The 16932-nt window shown below is 37.9% G+C and overlaps 1 protein-coding gene across 1 annotated transcript; it reads left to right on the top strand.

Moving 5' to 3' along the window:
* The first annotated feature begins 112 nt into the window (after window positions 1–112).
* dhodh (dihydroorotate dehydrogenase) lies at window positions 113–10166 on the top strand. The gene is made up of 9 exons (XM_017440726.3): window positions 113–210; window positions 1348–1560; window positions 2601–2800; window positions 3870–3952; window positions 4338–4525; window positions 5771–5884; window positions 7986–8139; window positions 9284–9443; window positions 9769–10166. The coding sequence occupies exons 1-9, from the start codon at window positions 193–195 to the stop codon at window positions 9836–9838; spliced, it is 1200 nt and encodes a 399-aa protein (XP_017296215.1). The 5' UTR covers window positions 113–192; the 3' UTR covers window positions 9839–10166.
* Window positions 10167–16932: the final 6766 nt, after the last annotated feature.

The following is a 16932-nucleotide window of genomic DNA, read 5'->3' as shown; positions in this document are numbered from 1 at the left end:
GTACCATAATAACAGGCCTACAATCTGTGAACTATAATATCACGAATATTCCCTGCTGTCATAAAATCTTTTAAGAAACTCAATAAATGGGTTTCTTGAAGTATCGCGAGAAGATGCGAGAAAGCGCGAGAGTTCTGTTCAGGAAATACTGCTCAATGTGCTTTAATCTGATTTAATGCTAAAACAGCGTCCATGGCGGGACAGTTGAAGGTAATATCAGAGAATGTAAAACACAAAAATGTTTCCCAGAATTACATATTTAAGCAAGGGACGCATGTGTTCCTGTTTCGTAGCTTGTTGCTGCTCGAAAATCGATCAGTTAGCAATAAATGGCTATTTTACCAGCTTCTGACACTCAAATCGTTTGTGATAACGAGACAAAATACTGCAAAAACACCCAGTTTTAATCAATATTTTTAGTCCTTGTTCAGATTGCAAGTAACTGTGCAGAAAGTGTGTGAACTTGTATTATTTTAATGCAGAATTTATTGTCATTTACAGTGCCTTGAATGAGAAACATTACAACCACATCTAGAGACTGAAATTTCTGCCCATTCTTTTTTGCAAAATAGTCAAAAATAGCTTTTTAAACCTGTAATGGAAGTCATCTTATCTCATACTTAAGCATCAGTGATAAAGTAGTTTAATGTGTGGCTTTCCAGCACTAATTACATCACAAGTCATTTTTTACTTTATTTCTCTAGGTAATCTTAACATTTATATATTTTTTTTTTTACCCAGAGTTCATGTCATAGGAAACCCTTTACAAGTCTTTGCAATGAATGTGTCGACATCTTCCTAATGTCGTCCTACTAAATGTCCTTTTTATATAAAACTGGATTCTGTTGCTGAGGCAGAAATAAAAAAAAGAAATATACCCAACTGTGACGTAAAGTCAACCTGAATGGTTGGGTTTAATGTTGTACAGGGCTCATCAAAAAGACTAATGTTAAGTGTTTGAGCGTCCGTTTTAAGAAAACAAAATGTACTTTTAAAAGTCTGTCACAAAAGAAATCTCAACTCACCTCTCAGATAGAAACTTTGCACCGAATACTTTGTGATTTGTCCGTAGCCTAACAGTACAAGTGAGTTATTGTCTGTTTCCATGGTGTTATATTACCTGTCTGATGTTCTGGGATGTGTTGAACTTCTTTGTTCCTCTCTAAGACAATTCTTCTATTCTAGATAATACTGGATTTACACAATAAGACAATGTGGGAACCGAGCCGCTGCAAAAACAATAAAACCTTTTTTGAATTGTTTTGTATTCTAGTTAAAGCGAGGGACAGCTAACGCAACTCGTGTTTTTCTTTTGTTTATTTCTTCCCTTCATGTTCTCATCCACAGAAACGCCTCAGAGATGCAGTGAAGGTCATCGGCTCAGGCAGCCTTTTGTTCGCCTCGTACCTCACTGTGGTCGGAGACGAGCGTTTCTATGCCAACCAGCTGATGCCTCTGCTGCAGAGGATTGTGGGGCCGGAAACGGCACATGTGTTGTCCGTGAGGGTGATAGGAATGGGCCTGGTTCCTCTGAGCCGCTACCAGGACCCTGCATCATTGGTAGGAATTTCACATTCTTCTTTTCGATGTGCTGGGTCCTCCTCAGCAGCACTAAACTCTGCAGTACTTCTTTGTAGTGCTGGGCGATATAACGATCCATATCGTGGGGACGATAGAAAAGTGTATATCGTGATATATTTTCTTCTATCGTCTCTATCATAATTGTATCAATGATTCATATAAATATTTCATAACGTAGGCTACGAAGAATGTATTAGTGTTGTCACTTTACATACATTCAGTTTATATAAGTGATAAATAAGAAGAAAAAATAACTATTTTGCGAAGAACCTCCGTTTTGCGACATGCCGCTGCTTTACGTGTGGGTTTGCGACATGCTTTACGGCAGCAGCTTTCTGTGCGGCGCCGTGTTTTCACCATGAGTGCTGAAAGATGGAGACGCATGAAGTATCAAACTCGGGGTCGCAACAAGTAGAGACAGCTAGCAGGCAGCCCAAGAAGAAAGACTTTTACCGAAATGAGGGGGACATCTGTGATTTGGTTCAAGAAGTCCGACACGGAGCAGAAAAAGGTAATATGCTAACTCTGCTAATGCTAACTCTGCTATGAGACTGTTTTCTCATCTGACGCCAACACAACAAACCTCTTCTATCACTTAAAGAAGAACCACGAAAAAGAATATTTACCAATCCAAAAAGTGCAAGGTCAAACAAGATCTAAAAGAGCCGGGGAAAGTTGCGAAAAGTGAAACTATAGCCGGCCGAAGATAATGGAGTCTGTTGTCATTTGATACTGTTACATCGTAACAGGTACATATATATTGCTGCACTAAAATGCAGCAGATCTCATTTGTGAAAGTTCAGTTAAATGTCACTTCGAAATAAAGCTTGAAAAAGGTAAGAAACTAGATTATTTTTTCATATTTTTCAGAGAATAACTGACAGTGTACGTAATTGGGGTATATCGTGATATATATCGTTATCGAGATATAAAATTATCTATATCGTGATATAGGATTTTTTCCAAATCGCCCAGCACTACTTCTTTGAGTTGTTGTTGTTGTTGATATGTCTCAACAGGAAGTGAATGTGTTGGGGTTGAAGTTCAAAAACCCGATCGGGATTGCAGCAGGCTTCGACAAGCACGGAGAGGCTGTAGACGGCTTGTACAAATTGGGTTTTGGCTTTGTTGAAGTGGGTACAATAACACCAAAACCTCAGGAGGGAAACCCGAAACCACGTGTGTTTCGACTCATCGCCGATCAGGCCGTAATTAACAGGTACGTTTGGAAAGATCGGACAGTTCAGCTTAAAAAATAAATAAATAAAATAAGTCATCCTTCCTGGAAAAGTCTAACACAACCCTATTCTTTACTAAAATGTGAATATATTCAGTTTTATCAGAATATCAGGAGATGTTGGTAAAGGTTTAAGGACGCCTTGGAGATTTTATTAAAGTTTATTAACAAAAATATAACATTTAATACTTTTTTGGCATTTTGTTTGTAAAATAATAAGACATGTTACTTTATTTTGGCATCAAACCTAAATCTAAAAAATACTCAACAGAAAACTTAAATCCACAAAGAAAAACAAACTCAGAGGTCCTGTCATTGGTGCATTATCACCAACTAAAATTAAAGTCAAGGATTCAATTCATTTTCTTTTGACATTTTATTTAAAAATATATTAAATGTTAAGTGCATAACTGTACCATGCAGTTCATTTCCTACCAATTTATTAAAGTTTCTCTTTGATTTTTTTAGTCATCTGTTGATGAGTCACAAAGTTTTAAAATATCTTTTAAATTTAATAATTTTCCTATCAGTAAAAATAACATTGAATGAGTTATTCTGTATGTAAAAAGAAAACTATGTTGCACTTTAGGAGTTTATTTTTTAAAGATTACCCAGTAAAAAAATGATATATTATTTCAATAATATTTATGGTTTTGGAAACGGTTTCTAGTGTTGATATAATCTGCAAATATGTCCTGTAAAATGTGAATCCTGTTCTTTCATTTACATTATTGATATTAAAATTAATATAAAAAATAAAGAACTGCTACTGTAACTAAAACTGAGGACAAAGTGTCCTAACAGCATTTGTTTATCTCGTTAAGGACCTTTATTTATTAGTTTCTAACAGTTTCTGCTTAATTATCGAATCGGTGCATCCAAAAATGAAATGTGTTTATTAGTGTTTATACACTAATAACGTTTGTATCATTAGTGGGACGACGTGTAAAAGAAGGCTCTGAAAATGAACTCAATCATTTCAACATGCTTTTAATAAGGTAATATTATGTTACATTAATTACTGTTTTATTTGTTTGTTTGGTTTGTTCAGATACGGGTTCAACAGCTGCGGTTTGGCTGAAATACAGACGAGGCTGAAGGCCAGGAAAGAAACACAACAAGAGCACAGTAAAAGTCAGTAGACCTTTTTATGTTCCCTGTATTTTATACACAACTAAACCAGAGGAAAAACTCATATAACGCTGTAAAATTTAAGCTTATTGTTGCAAGATGAGTGATATAAATCTGTCTTTTTGTCTTCTGTTGGGGCATTTAGCTGCTGGTTTGAGGGAATGAAAGTAAAGCACAGAATTGAGAGTCAGATTAAATCTAAATGTTCTTCTCTCTTTTTGCTGTGTTTAAATAATCCTGATGTGTCCTTGGCTCAGTCTTATTTATTTGCTTACAGCTCATTTAGCGCATCAGCATCCTCTGTCCTGGTTGAGTCATGTGACTAACGATGCAGCCTGTGTGTGCATGTGTGTTTATATATGTGCATATTTATTTCGTTGGTTTACAGCTGGCCTTCCCCTGGGCATCAACCTGGGTAAGAACAAGCTTTCCCAGGATGCAGCATCAGATTATTTAGAGGGGGTGAGAGCTCTGGGCCCGTTGGCTGACTACCTGGTGGTCAACGTCAGCAGTCCTAACACGCCAGGTCTCCGAAATCTGCAGGGGAAGGCCCAGCTTCGCCGGCTCTTACTCACGGTAGGACCCTCTGGATGGACCAAATGAAAACTCTGATAATATTTGGTGGGTTGGCTTTTTCCTAAAGACAAGATCCAAACCTTCACCTGTAAACATCTGGAAATTTAGGTTCCTCACATAAGGTTTGGTTTGTGGTTCAGACATCTTTTTGTTTTAGTTTAATTTTTCCTGATTAAGTGGCAGAAAATGGATGTATGTAAGGCTCAATCACCACTTCAGCCTTTTAAAATCTGATCACAGTCCTGATCACTTTATGTTTCCCATCACTTCTTCAGCTATTTCTAAAGATGTGAAGCCTAGAGAGGAACGGTTATTAAAGGTATTGAGTTGATGACTTGTGCAAACCTGTCATTCTGCGCTCCAATGCGTTGTGCAGAAACATTTTTTTTTGTGCCCCGTTCGTTCACCTGCCGTCCTTCTGAAACAAATATGAAAATCTGCTGTTATCAATGAGAGGACACAAAGGATTTTTTTGTAGAAATGATGTAGCAGTGAAGGTCGTAATAAATAAGAAAGCCTTGCTTTGCTAATCTTGTAGTTTTAATGTTAGTGAAGTTTGGAGGCCGGGGTCTTTGTCACTGGCATGTTCTGCTGCAACACAAGGAACGACTTGTCCCTAAATTAAATATTGATTAACTTTCTTTCACGTTGAAGTAAGGACGATTTCAATAAGGTTATAAAAGGATAGATTTGCTGATGCAGGTGTTGCATCGTATTCTGTGAGGCATCAGCTTCTGGGACCTGTTGCAGTGGGATGCATTTACCCTTCAAATACTGTTAAGTGTAACGCGCAGCTTTTTTATGTCGTAGCTAAGTAAAATTAATGGTATTTCCCTTGAGCTGTTCTGACTTTAGCCTGTGCAGCTGTAGCCCAGCCTCCCTGTGAGGAGCTGTTTGCCTCGCAGCTAAAGGAAAGTCAAGGGCAGGGATAATAAACGCCACAGTGCCGCGACAATAAATGTGTTAAAAGCCCTGTGGCCTCATCTTAATAGAGTTTTGTTAAACTATGAATGTAACTTCTAACAGATTTCTGAATCAAAAAAGCAATCAGACAAGATTAATGAGCAAATTAACTTTCTGAAACTCAGTTCTTTCATCATGAAGGTTACGTGTCCCGTTTTAGTCTGGATCTTTACTTTTATTTATCAGTTTTTACATAAATCTAATCCTTTATATTCTCAAGTCTTCAGATCTTTCAGATCTCGTTCTCAGCCTCCTCAGCTGATGCTCACACCTTCTGCTCAGGTGTTGAAGGAACGTGATGCCCTGCAGGAAAATCCCAAACCTCCCGTCCTGGTGAAGATCGCTCCTGACCTCACCGACCAAGACAAACGAGACATCGCAGATGTTGTCACTGAGGTTTGGGCTTGAACCGCATTTTATTTATCCTTTTAAATAATCAGTTGTGCTTATTTTAGAATATTTTGTTCTGTTTTTATTTCTTCCAGAAGGTAAAGCAAAATAAAAGAAAGCATGTAAATTTTTTTGGGGGTATTTCCTCCTCGGATGTTACGACTCTAATAACCCAAGTCTTTTTACGTCATGTTCCTATGCAAACTGCACACACCCTGTGCAAAGAGGCACACTGTTGATGGAAATTTTGCAGCTCCTGCGATGTTTTTCACATGTTGTTTCACACTCCTCCTAATCTGGATTAGATTCATTTTTCACCACTCTGCATAGTTTTAAACATGTTTCAGTTGTTGTTTTTAATTTAATAATAGTAAAAAATCCAGTTGAATCTATTTAGACAAATTCTCCAAACCTTTGTATGGAGCAGTAGGATTTTCTTCAATCATGAAATGGATTTTTATTTTAAAATCACCGGTATCACAGAGTAATTGTGGACCAAGAATTGTGATTGGCCAAATAACCAAGAAGTCAGAGACCCAGAATTTCTTTTTCTTTAGAGAAGAGCTTTACTGAAGCTCCATTATCACCAAACCACCAACCAGGCAGACGTATTTACTCTAAAACACACATACCAGCCCACTCTGGAGGTTGGTAGAAAGGCAGCTGAATGACTCTCCGACCATAGAAAGCTAAACTTATAATTTGATTAAACAAAGATGCAACAACAGGGTTAAAAAAGAAGAATATCCAGCCTGAGTCTGAGAAATAATTACGATCTTTTTGAGCTGGGTTATGTGGAAAGGTAATAGAATAAAATAGAATATACTTTATTGTCCCCTAAGGGAAATTTGGCTCGAACTTCACAATTCCTGATCCTGAACATTTAAACACTAAAAACACATACGGGACGATGTGAACATAATATTAATAATACAATGAATGCATTAAAATAAAGGTAGGTATACTAAAAAGTAAAATAAATAAATACATAATCTTTAGTATCCAACAATTTGTCTGACAGTTTGCATGTATTTGTATATATTTACACTCAGATTTGTTGAGTAAAATATGCAGATAAAAGGGCTTTGTGCATATCAGCATATCTAGAAAACTACTGGAGTAAACTCGTTCAAACTGCATCATTTTATGTAGCTCAGGATAACCTTTTTTATGATTGATTCAATAGTTTGCAATGAGTCTGTTTAATATCTTGTTATCCTGTTGTAGATAACTCTTTGATCAGACGCAATTTAGAGAAAAACAGTTTAATTCTGACGAGACTGATTGATTGCTGCTGTCCTAAAACAACTCCAATCTCACAAAATAAAAAGTATTGCTTAAACAGTCTGAAAACTTCATCTTTTTAGTGCAAGTTTTGACAAAACAGTCCATACAGTTGTCACTGTTGAAGTTTTTTTTCACATCTATTTGAAAGACAAAAATCAACCCGAGCCCAAAAAATAAAATGTGGATTACAATAAAAAGTATGTCTTATTTAAAGGAGTAAAAAGTCAAGCAAATGTTAGCTTCACTGTACTCTATATAATAAAATATAAATCCTATTTATCCTGCAACTTGTAAAACAAAAGTGAAAAGTCCTTGTAAGGACAGGGATTTCTAAATATTTCATCAATTTTAATAAAATAAAAGAAAAAGGTACAACATCAAATAAAGTATACTGACTAAAAATTTTGAAATTTTGAATTTTGAAAGATGAATAAAATAGTCGTGACATCAGAATTAACACTGACTGGGTGATTTGTGAATATTTTGCAACATTTTTATGCAAACTGGCTTTTCTTCAGTTTCACAGATAAATTCCATTTTATTTTTCCTTGCTTTTAAATATTTACTTTTTTCAGTCTAATTTGCAATAATGGTTGCCTAACTTCTGGAGAACTGCAGGACCTTTGTGGTCAAGTGGAAAAGAAATAAATGTTCTGGTTTTCTGCTCACTGGAGCGAGGGGGAAGAGACGTTAAGCAAATATTTGTTGCGACACTCATCGTTTGTCACAGAACACGTCACGTTAGAGGACAGAGGAAGTTATTTTCACAGCCACACATCAACATGTTTACTTCCTGTTCTTTCTGCTCTTCTGTCTGCAGTTAGGAGTGGATGGTTTAATGGTGACCAACACCACCGTCTCCAGGCCCAAAACGCTTCAGGACCTTCACAAATCTGAGGCTGGTGGTCTAAGTGGCCAACCCCTGAAAGACCTCTCAACTAAGACCGTCAGAGAAATGTACAGCCTCACCAAAGGTTCTTAGTTTGTTTTGTTTTTTTAATTAACAAAAAAAAATTCTACTTTTCCTGTTGTAATTGGACTTGTATACCACCTTTCTAGCCAATCAGGCCGCTCAAAGAGCTTTATAATAAAATCTGTGCCCTCATTTACCCATCCACACACATCCATCCAGCACTCTGCTGCATCTCTACAAAGCTAACCTGAATAAATCATTCTACAGCAGGCGTGGCCAATCCTGGTCCTGGAGGGCCACCATCCTGCATGTTTTACTTGTTTCTCTGCTCCAACACACCTGATATGAATCAATGGGTGATTAACAGGCTTCTGCAGAACAAGAAGAGGTAATTTAACCATCGGATCAGGTGTGTTGGAGCAGAGGAACAAGGAAAACATGCAGGATAGTGGCCCTCCAGGACCAGGATTGGCCACACCTGTTCTACAGAGTCTAATCAGTGCTTTAGGTCACATTCATACACAGATGGGGCACACACTGGGGGTAATGAGGGGTTCAGCCTCGCTCAGGGACATTTAGGGCTTCAGCATAATCCATAAGAAGTCACAAAGTTGGTTTGCGGTCACGTGGTCGCGAGATGTTCGTTTTCACACACACCTTTCATCCCAGGAAGCTCCTCCCTCCTCCTACAGCGTTAAAACGGGTTTCTTTCTACCGGCTTCTCAAATTTTCTGTCCTTATACAGATTTTTGCTTCCCTTACTGTGACCAGACGTGTTTATTTGCAAATTTGATGGACAATTTGATACACAATAATGAGTAGACATGTCCTGACACTGCCCGGCCGAGGTGCTCTTCCTCCTGGTCACCACAGCCATGAAGAGCTGCCTGTATCTCTGCAGTCTTTTTAGGTTCATAGGTTTATAAGTTTTGCTGAAACAGTTGTAAAGACGGCTGTATTTCCTAACAGCTTCCAGCTGCTTCTCAGCAGAGCAGCAGAAATAAAATGGCTCCATTAAAGCTCATAAACACGCCCACAACAACTTCCGACCAATCACGCGACCACGTGACTGAGAGCCGACTTTGTGACTTCTAATGGAGTATGAAAAGGCCTTTAGACTGCACACTGGTGGAATCGAACCACCGAATCTTGTTGGAAGATGGCTGCTGTAACCACCAATCCACCCCCTTCTGTTTTAACTACAGGTAAAGTGCCGATCGTGGGGATCGGGGGTGTGGCGAGCGGACAGGATGCGATGGATAAGATCCGTGCCGGCGCGTCGTTGGTTCAGCTCTACACAGCTCTGACCTATCAGGGTCCACCTGTGGTGACGAAGGTCAAGAGGGAACTGGAGCAACTTCTTCAGTGAGTATGAGCCAACATGGAGATTATCATCCAGCACCGTTCGATAGTGAAGCCGTGTCAGTTCCTGTAAGCTCAGATTTGGTGTGGTAGTATCTGAGAGTCATCCCCAACACATAGTCTGAATACAGACAGATCAGGTGAGGTCTTTGGAAAACTTAGGCCTAAAAGGTGGTGACCAAAGTGTCTTCCTTCCATGAATTCTCCTTTCTTCCTAAGATGGTTTAAACTTGATGTGAAACATCTGGCACGCCAACTTAAACACTATTTTTACAAACGCTACCGCCACAAATGTGCTAATGATGTCTTTCTTTGTGTGTTTGTGTAGAGATCAAGGTTTCAGCTGTGTGTCTGAGGCCGTCGGAGCCGATCACAGAGAAGCCGATGGGAAATGTTAACACAGAAACCACAAAACATCCCAACCGTCACCTTCTCCTGAACTACAACAAGCTCTGAGTTCATCCTGATTTTTAGTGGCAGATAAATTATGGCATATTTTTATAATAAATCACATTTTCATAAAAACTAGCACCAGTTTATTAAGAAGCTGACATCTGTAACTTGGTCTCAGCTGGTAGAGTTTTGTTACAGTGTAACAGCAGTTTGTGTTGTTTGTTTTACTGACACCAAAGTGCAACTTATTTTTTTCTGTGTGAAGAAAATAATCTGTTATGATGATGTTCGATTAAAATGTCAAAACCAATACAGTTTAAACATGAACTCAAACTTAGTCATTGTGATATTTTACCTCCTCACTTTTAATTAACTAACATCAATAATATATTTAATGTTCAAATGAACCCAATCAAAATATCCGAGAAGGTTTAAATAAGGCTTGTGCCTTCAGAAAATTAAAAAAATATATATATATGTTTTAATAGAAAACCTGGTCATTCAGTATATACAGGCCTAATTGTCATATAATGTTATAAACATTGTTTAATTTAGATCTGAACAAGTATGACATCACCTAACACCGCTCCAGGTGCTGATATTTTATCCATCCAAGAAGTATATTTCCATTTAAACATCCCTCCCTCACTAGTTTTACACATTTAATGTATAAAACATGCAGAAGTTTATCTTAGTTTGATTATCCAGCCTGCTTTCAGCTCAAGTTACGATTTGATGAATAAAATGTTAAAAGTTTGGTTTATTTGTGCCAAAAACTTAAAAGAATAAAAGTTTTATCAAGCAGGCTTAAAAAAAAACAAACATTTTCTCTACATTAGAGGACTTTTTAACTGTAAAGACAGGTGTTTTTTCTTTGCCTTCATAAAACCCGAGTGAGGAAACTGTGTGTCGTTTTGAAGGAAATTAGTCATAATTGTGTTTTTTTTATTTCTTTTTCTTTGAGCGTACATCTACAATGTAACCACAGCCTTCAGAGTTCAGTAAATGATCTTTTTTTTGTGTTTGTGGAGAGCGTCGCTTGTCAAAAACAATGTATTTTATTTATTTATTTTTTTTTGCGAGGACAGATTTTCCAGAGTCCCGAAGAAGAAATCACCCCTGCCTTCATGTGTGGCCGTAAACACATGAGGTCTGACAGTTTATGAGGTTTTTAGAGATGACTTTGCCACGTACCTGACAGCGAGTCAAAAATCCCTTTCAACACATGTCTGAGTGTCACCATGGCCTCCCGTTGGAACAGATGGCTGCTCCTTCAGATATTCTTGGCTCTTCATCACTTATTGACACATCGAGACGCCCTTTTAGCCAATCACTGAAAAGCCCAGAATAGACGGTGTTAGTCATCGCCGGTGAAGGATCAGCTACGAGCTGCCAAAGACCTCCTCATCCTCCCGTTTCCTGAGGCCAAGTCCAGACTGGCTCTTATCCCATATGTGGTGTCAAAAAAGTGGGGAGGAAACGCTTCCAGATAAGTGAAACTTTCTAAACTGATGGCCACTTAGATTTACGGTTTCCTCAAATAACTTCTGTCGTGGCTGGAAGGAAGCAGTTGCAGTCACGCAGCCTTCATCTCCACGGGGTGTTTGTTTCAATTTAAATCTGAAGCCATGCAGAAAAAGAAAGATCTTTGCTAAAACTTTCCCCGTGACAGCTGCAGAGTGAAAATCTGGGCCAAATGTTTGAAAGACGCTTCCTTTTCTTTGTTGTTAATGCAAAAAATAACACAAATAACTTGTGTTTTTTCCTAATTCCTCTTATTTTGCTTTGAGATAATAATTTCTGTGTGAATCTTCACACAAACATCGTTGGGGTTGAGGAGGAACATTTCTGCCTGTTTGCCTGACGGGAGCTGACAGACTCACAGATGTCATTCCTCTTCCTTCGGGCAAATAAAAACCTCAGAGCGCACCTGCAGCTCTCATACTCGCTGCCTGACATCCGCTTTACTGTCCATTTAGACGTTTCTTGTATTTCCAACCTGCAAATCAAGTCTGTGACGTAATAAGATATGCATGGAAATATATTAAAAGTGAACCAAAAATATGAGTAATGTTTGTGCCAACCATAAGAAGCCTGATAATTTTGTCTTGTATTTATCCTTTGGTTTGTCATGAGGCTTAAGTTGAAGGTGACATTTCTCAATATACAACTTAACCACAAGTTATTCATCTGCTTATTGTCCATATTTCTGAGCACATGGAGCTGCCAGAAGAAAACTAAAAACAAGGTTTGGTTAATATAACTGCAGCTTCCTAAAAGTAAAGTTGTTGATGCCCTTCCTTGATGCCTATCGCCTGCTTGCACACCAAACCTTCCAGCTATTAAAAGCTGTAAAATAACTTTTTTTTTTAATGTGACATTTAACAAGAAAGAACATTTGTTTTCCTTTAGTAAAATATGGTTAAGTGTTGCTAAAGGAGATGATTTCTTTAATATCAGTTATGTCATGATTGTTATTAAGAAACATCTGGGTCATTTTTTCTGAGTCAGAAACTTTCCAAATCAGCAAATACTTGAAGCATTTGACCTTCTGCTTGTTGGATTTGATCGTTTAAAATCCATCTAATAAATTCTGAATCATTTGTAAATTAATCACTAGGTAAAAAATGACATAATGAGCTGATTTGCACAGAGCTTGATCCATTAAATCATAAAGCCCTAACATCAGCTGAAGGTTGTTGGAGAGTGAAGGAGCAGCTGCAGCAGGAGAGAAGCGGAGATGAAGCCCAGGTTCATCTGCGTCTCCACAGATCTGTACACGGTAAATAATCCACAGGTGTGCAGTTGTAGCTGAGCTGCTTTAAAGCTGGTTTCATTGATTTTTATTTAAAAAAAAAGCATCTAAATGTTTCATTTTGGCAAACAAAGGTTAGTAAATGTGTAAAACATTTCAGGAGGAAGAGTCAAATCAGCTTCAGGATGAGGTTCTGCAGAACTTTGATTCTCCTCCTGACGCCTCAAAGGCTGCATTGATCTCAAGTGTTTGGCAGCTCGGCGCTCGGTTCCTCTTGAGAACGTCTCTGTTGTGTGTTTTCCTGTTTCTTCCTGGTTCTGTTGGTTGAGATAAGGCCTCCCCCACTGCATGATGCTGCCGTCGACGTGCTTCAGAGCCGAGGCGCTTTTAGACAGAAGGCTGTTTTTTTCTAACCATCCTTTTGTTACTTAAAATATAAAAGGCCTTTTTCAGAAATGCAATGCTTTTATGCGCTTTGCTTCTGTCCTCTTTCAGATGGAGCTTTAGGGAATCATTTAGTTTCAGAATAATTAGCTCTGCTGTGTTTACCATATGAGTCTTTCTTTAATGCTACCTAGCTGTAAATCTAAAAAAAAAACAGCTAAGGCTGATGTGAATATGGTTAATTTGGCAGACAGCCCTAATAACATGTAGCAGACATAATTAGTTTGTGTAGTTGTTGCATTTGAAATTAATGATGTCAGAGGAAGATACAGGAAATCACTAATGATATAACAGATCTCCCCTAATGGGAGCTTTAATGTGGGAACAAAACAGTATGTTCTTCATGTTTATTTTCTGTCTTTCAGGGAATGATCAAAACTGGCTTCAGTTTTCTCAAATCTAACCATTTTTCCACATTTTTATCATATATAAGTAAATGAGTAGATGTGTAGTTAAAGGTTAAACAGGGTATTTTGATCCTGCTACTGCTACTGATAAGAAACTCTCTTTTATATAAACTAGTCTATTTTTATCATTAGCATTCAAAATGAAAGAAATGGTTTATAATATAACAAACAAATAACAATAGTTATAAAAAAATCCTTAAAAAGGAAAAATATGTGTAAAAAAAGACCTTAAAAAGTCAACTGAGACTCTTTGAAAGCTTTAAAAAGGATTTATATTCTGTCAGACGTATCAAAACGGTGCTTATTTTCATAAACATTCCCTGTTTTGTTTCTTTTTAAACTGCAACAGATGAGAAAAATCAAAGTTTTTTACTCATTTAGCTACTCACAGGACAGAAATTATTGTATAATAAATAATTTATGTTTCAGAAGAAGTAAAGCAGATGTGCTTGGTTGCAAAAACTGACAACAAACTGGTTTAACTTTTGACAAGCTGAGATTTTTTTAACACTTCTGTTTTTATTTATTACTTTCACATGACTTTAAATAATTCTCTTAAAATTAAAACCTCTTGTTGGTATTCAGTTCTAAGTTGTATCAGTGTCTAAACTGTCAACAGCTCAAAACTAAAATAAATTAAGTTTTTCTGACTAAACTCCTGTTTTTCTTGAGAAAATGCAAAGTAGCTTTTCTTAGTCAAATAAAAACAAGCTTCAAGAAAAACAAGCCATTGAGCAACACTGAAATCTATAAAGACTGTACAGCTGTGGTTTGGTCCTGTGAAACATTAATATTTGCCGTCAAGCTGAGAAAAGAAACCACATCAATGCAAAGTAAACTAGCGTCACAGTGGGCTACAGCGTCACCACACACTCCTCATCTCACACACAACAGGCACATGACAAGTGTTTAATTTTAAACTGAGTTATGGTCTAATAAAATAAGATTTAAATTACAGAACACACAAATGATCTGCATTGCTTCATGTCTGTATAAGATGCAAGGTCAGAAATGAACAAAAGAGGGGAAACAAAGCCTCAGTTTTAAGTCGATTGGTGCAGATCACTTGTTGGAAAAGCTTGAAATTAGCAGAGAGCTGTACGTCTGCAGTGCAGGCTGGCTGACTGGTACAAACCAGAGTCCGTCTGCTGACGTCCGATGCCTCGGGCTACAGGAAGTCACAGGTGTGATGGAGGCGGGCAGAGTCATAAAACACACACCGCCCTGCCAGCACTGATTACCTCTGATGGGCGGCTGAGAATCCACACAGACCTGAACTGAAAGTAGACAAAGGCAACGGAGGTCTTGATCTGTTGGAAGAATCCTAATGTGAAAGTAAAATAAACAATGAACTTATTCTGTGAAATGTTTCTAATTTAAAATGAAAAATGCATCTTTTAGGTGCAGCATTTTTAATCGAGACAAAAACAGTAAAATTAAAGGTATCAGTTTCTGAAGGGATGAATATCATGTCAGTGCTTAGAGCAAGGGTGTCAAACTCCATTCCTTGGGGGCCACTAACTACCATGTTTTACTTGTTTCTCTGCCCCAACACACTTGACATGAATCAGTGTGTGATTAACAGGCTCCTGCAGAACATAAAGAGGTAATTTAACCATGAATCAGGTGTGTTGGAGCAGAGAAACAAGTAAAATATGCAGGATAGTGGCTCTCGAGGACCAGGTCTAACTCCATTCCTCGGGGGCCGCTCTCCTGCATGTTTTAGATGTAATCTTGCTTTAAAACACCTGGTTTAAATGGATGACTTGTTGCCATGCTCCTGGAGAACTTGATGATTTGGAGAGGAGGTAATTAAACCATTTGAATCAGGTGTGTTGGAGCAAAAAATACTAAAACTCCCAGGACAGCGGCTCTCAAGGCCTGGAGTTTGACACCCCTAGCTTAGAGTGTGCTTTGTGTATGACTCTCAGATACAACCACACCAAATTGTAACCCAATATCTGTAAAATAACTGAGTTTTTGCCCTTTTTGTGTTGAGCTGTGACTTCTACAGTCTCTCTGAGCTGTGACTGTTGGAGACAATGTTATGAGAAAATACACAGACCTTCACTTGGAAATCACACTGTATTGGTACTTATGACACATTTGCATCTGGATATAACTGAGAATAAATTCAAACATTTGTGCAATATTTCTTTGAATAGCAAGCAGATTTATTCATTTCAATTTAGTCCCAAAGTGTCTCGATTTTATCACAAATCAATTTTTTTGTCTTCAATCACTCACAGTTTGGTTTCATTCGAAGCCAAACCTTCACAGCTTCTTTACTTCTGGTTTTACTCTTATTGTAGCTTATTTAATGCTTTATATAACTGCTGTATTAAAAAAGACAACTTCCTAATGGCCGTGCAGTAAAACCATATGGGACTTCAACATTCATTAGTTCAAAACAGCGTGAAACACTCGGGCTCAGAGGCAAAAGAGATAAGTGTCAGTCGGAGCTGGAAGTGGATATGTCTTGAACATCTACCCCATTTCTGCTAAACTATAACTTTAAAAAGATGATAAATTTAGTGTCAAAGAAACCAAATAAGCCATGTTTATGTTTCAGATTTGAATCAGGATTTATCTGAGATCAGCAGAGAGCAGGAAGATTCAACTTTTTAATCATGCGTTGACCCAAAATAATTTTAGTATTTCTCTCATTAAACGTTATTAATCTGTTTTTGTTGAAAAGCTGAGTACTTCAGGAGCTATAGCTCACCTTGCTTTCTTCAAACACACACACAGAAAAACCTCCCTGAAGTGATAAATATTAAATCACAACCTCTCTGCATGATGGCAGCCAGCAGTGATAGAAACACTCAAGTTAAGTGCAAAAGTGGGTTTATTGTGGAGACTTTGAATGAGGTGTGTAGAGGTGTGTATTTATAGGAGGTAGATGTGACACCAGACCCACAGTCTGTTCAGTCAACTTGAGACTTGATGCAGGTCAGGTGGTATCACTGATTACAAGTCTAACAGAAGGATGTGTGAAAGGGGGGGGTGGGGGGATAATGAAAAGAATTGTTTCTTCTGATCAGAGCTTCAATCATACTAGCCTCTGTTTTCTGTTTCTTCCCACGCTTCATTCACAACACGTTAAATATTTATGAAGCTCATAAACTGAGAATGCAAGCAGCAAACAGAGAAGCACTGTTAAAAATTGGGGGAAGAGTTGAGATAAGACGGCGCAGATAACTGACTTTTTTTTTCCTCAAAGGTTCATTTCCTACATACCCGCTTCATCCTGTTCAGGGTCAGGAGGGCTTCATGCCTGTCCCCAGCAGGCAGCAGGTGAGAGGGTCACATTAAGAGACAAGCAGATGTGCACACAATCGGGTTAACTTAGATTCTCCAATTAAGCAAATCTTTAGACTATGGAAGGAAACCAAAACCTCACATATGCACAGGGAGAACATACAAAAACCAGGAGTCAAATCTGCAGGAGAAGAGTGCCAACTGCTCTATAATGCATCCCACCAATAAAATA

This window comes from Kryptolebias marmoratus, linkage group LG15 (assembly GCF_001649575.2).
Source record: "Kryptolebias marmoratus isolate JLee-2015 linkage group LG15, ASM164957v2, whole genome shotgun sequence".
NCBI classification, from domain to species: Eukaryota; Metazoa; Chordata; class Actinopteri; order Cyprinodontiformes; family Rivulidae; genus Kryptolebias; species Kryptolebias marmoratus.
The sequence above is the reverse complement of the archived record's forward strand: the minus strand, read 5'-3'. Positions and strand labels throughout refer to the sequence as shown.

Bases quoted from the DNA above. Each gene is read 5' to 3' on its own strand.
- dhodh (XM_017440726.3), top strand. The intron at 4,526-5,770 runs GTAGGACCCTCT...CCTTCTGCTCAG, and splicing joins TTCGCCGGCTCTTACTCACG to GTGTTGAAGGAACGTGATGC. The intron at 5,885-7,985 runs GTTTGGGCTTGA...TTCTGTCTGCAG, and splicing joins TCGCAGATGTTGTCACTGAG to TTAGGAGTGGATGGTTTAAT.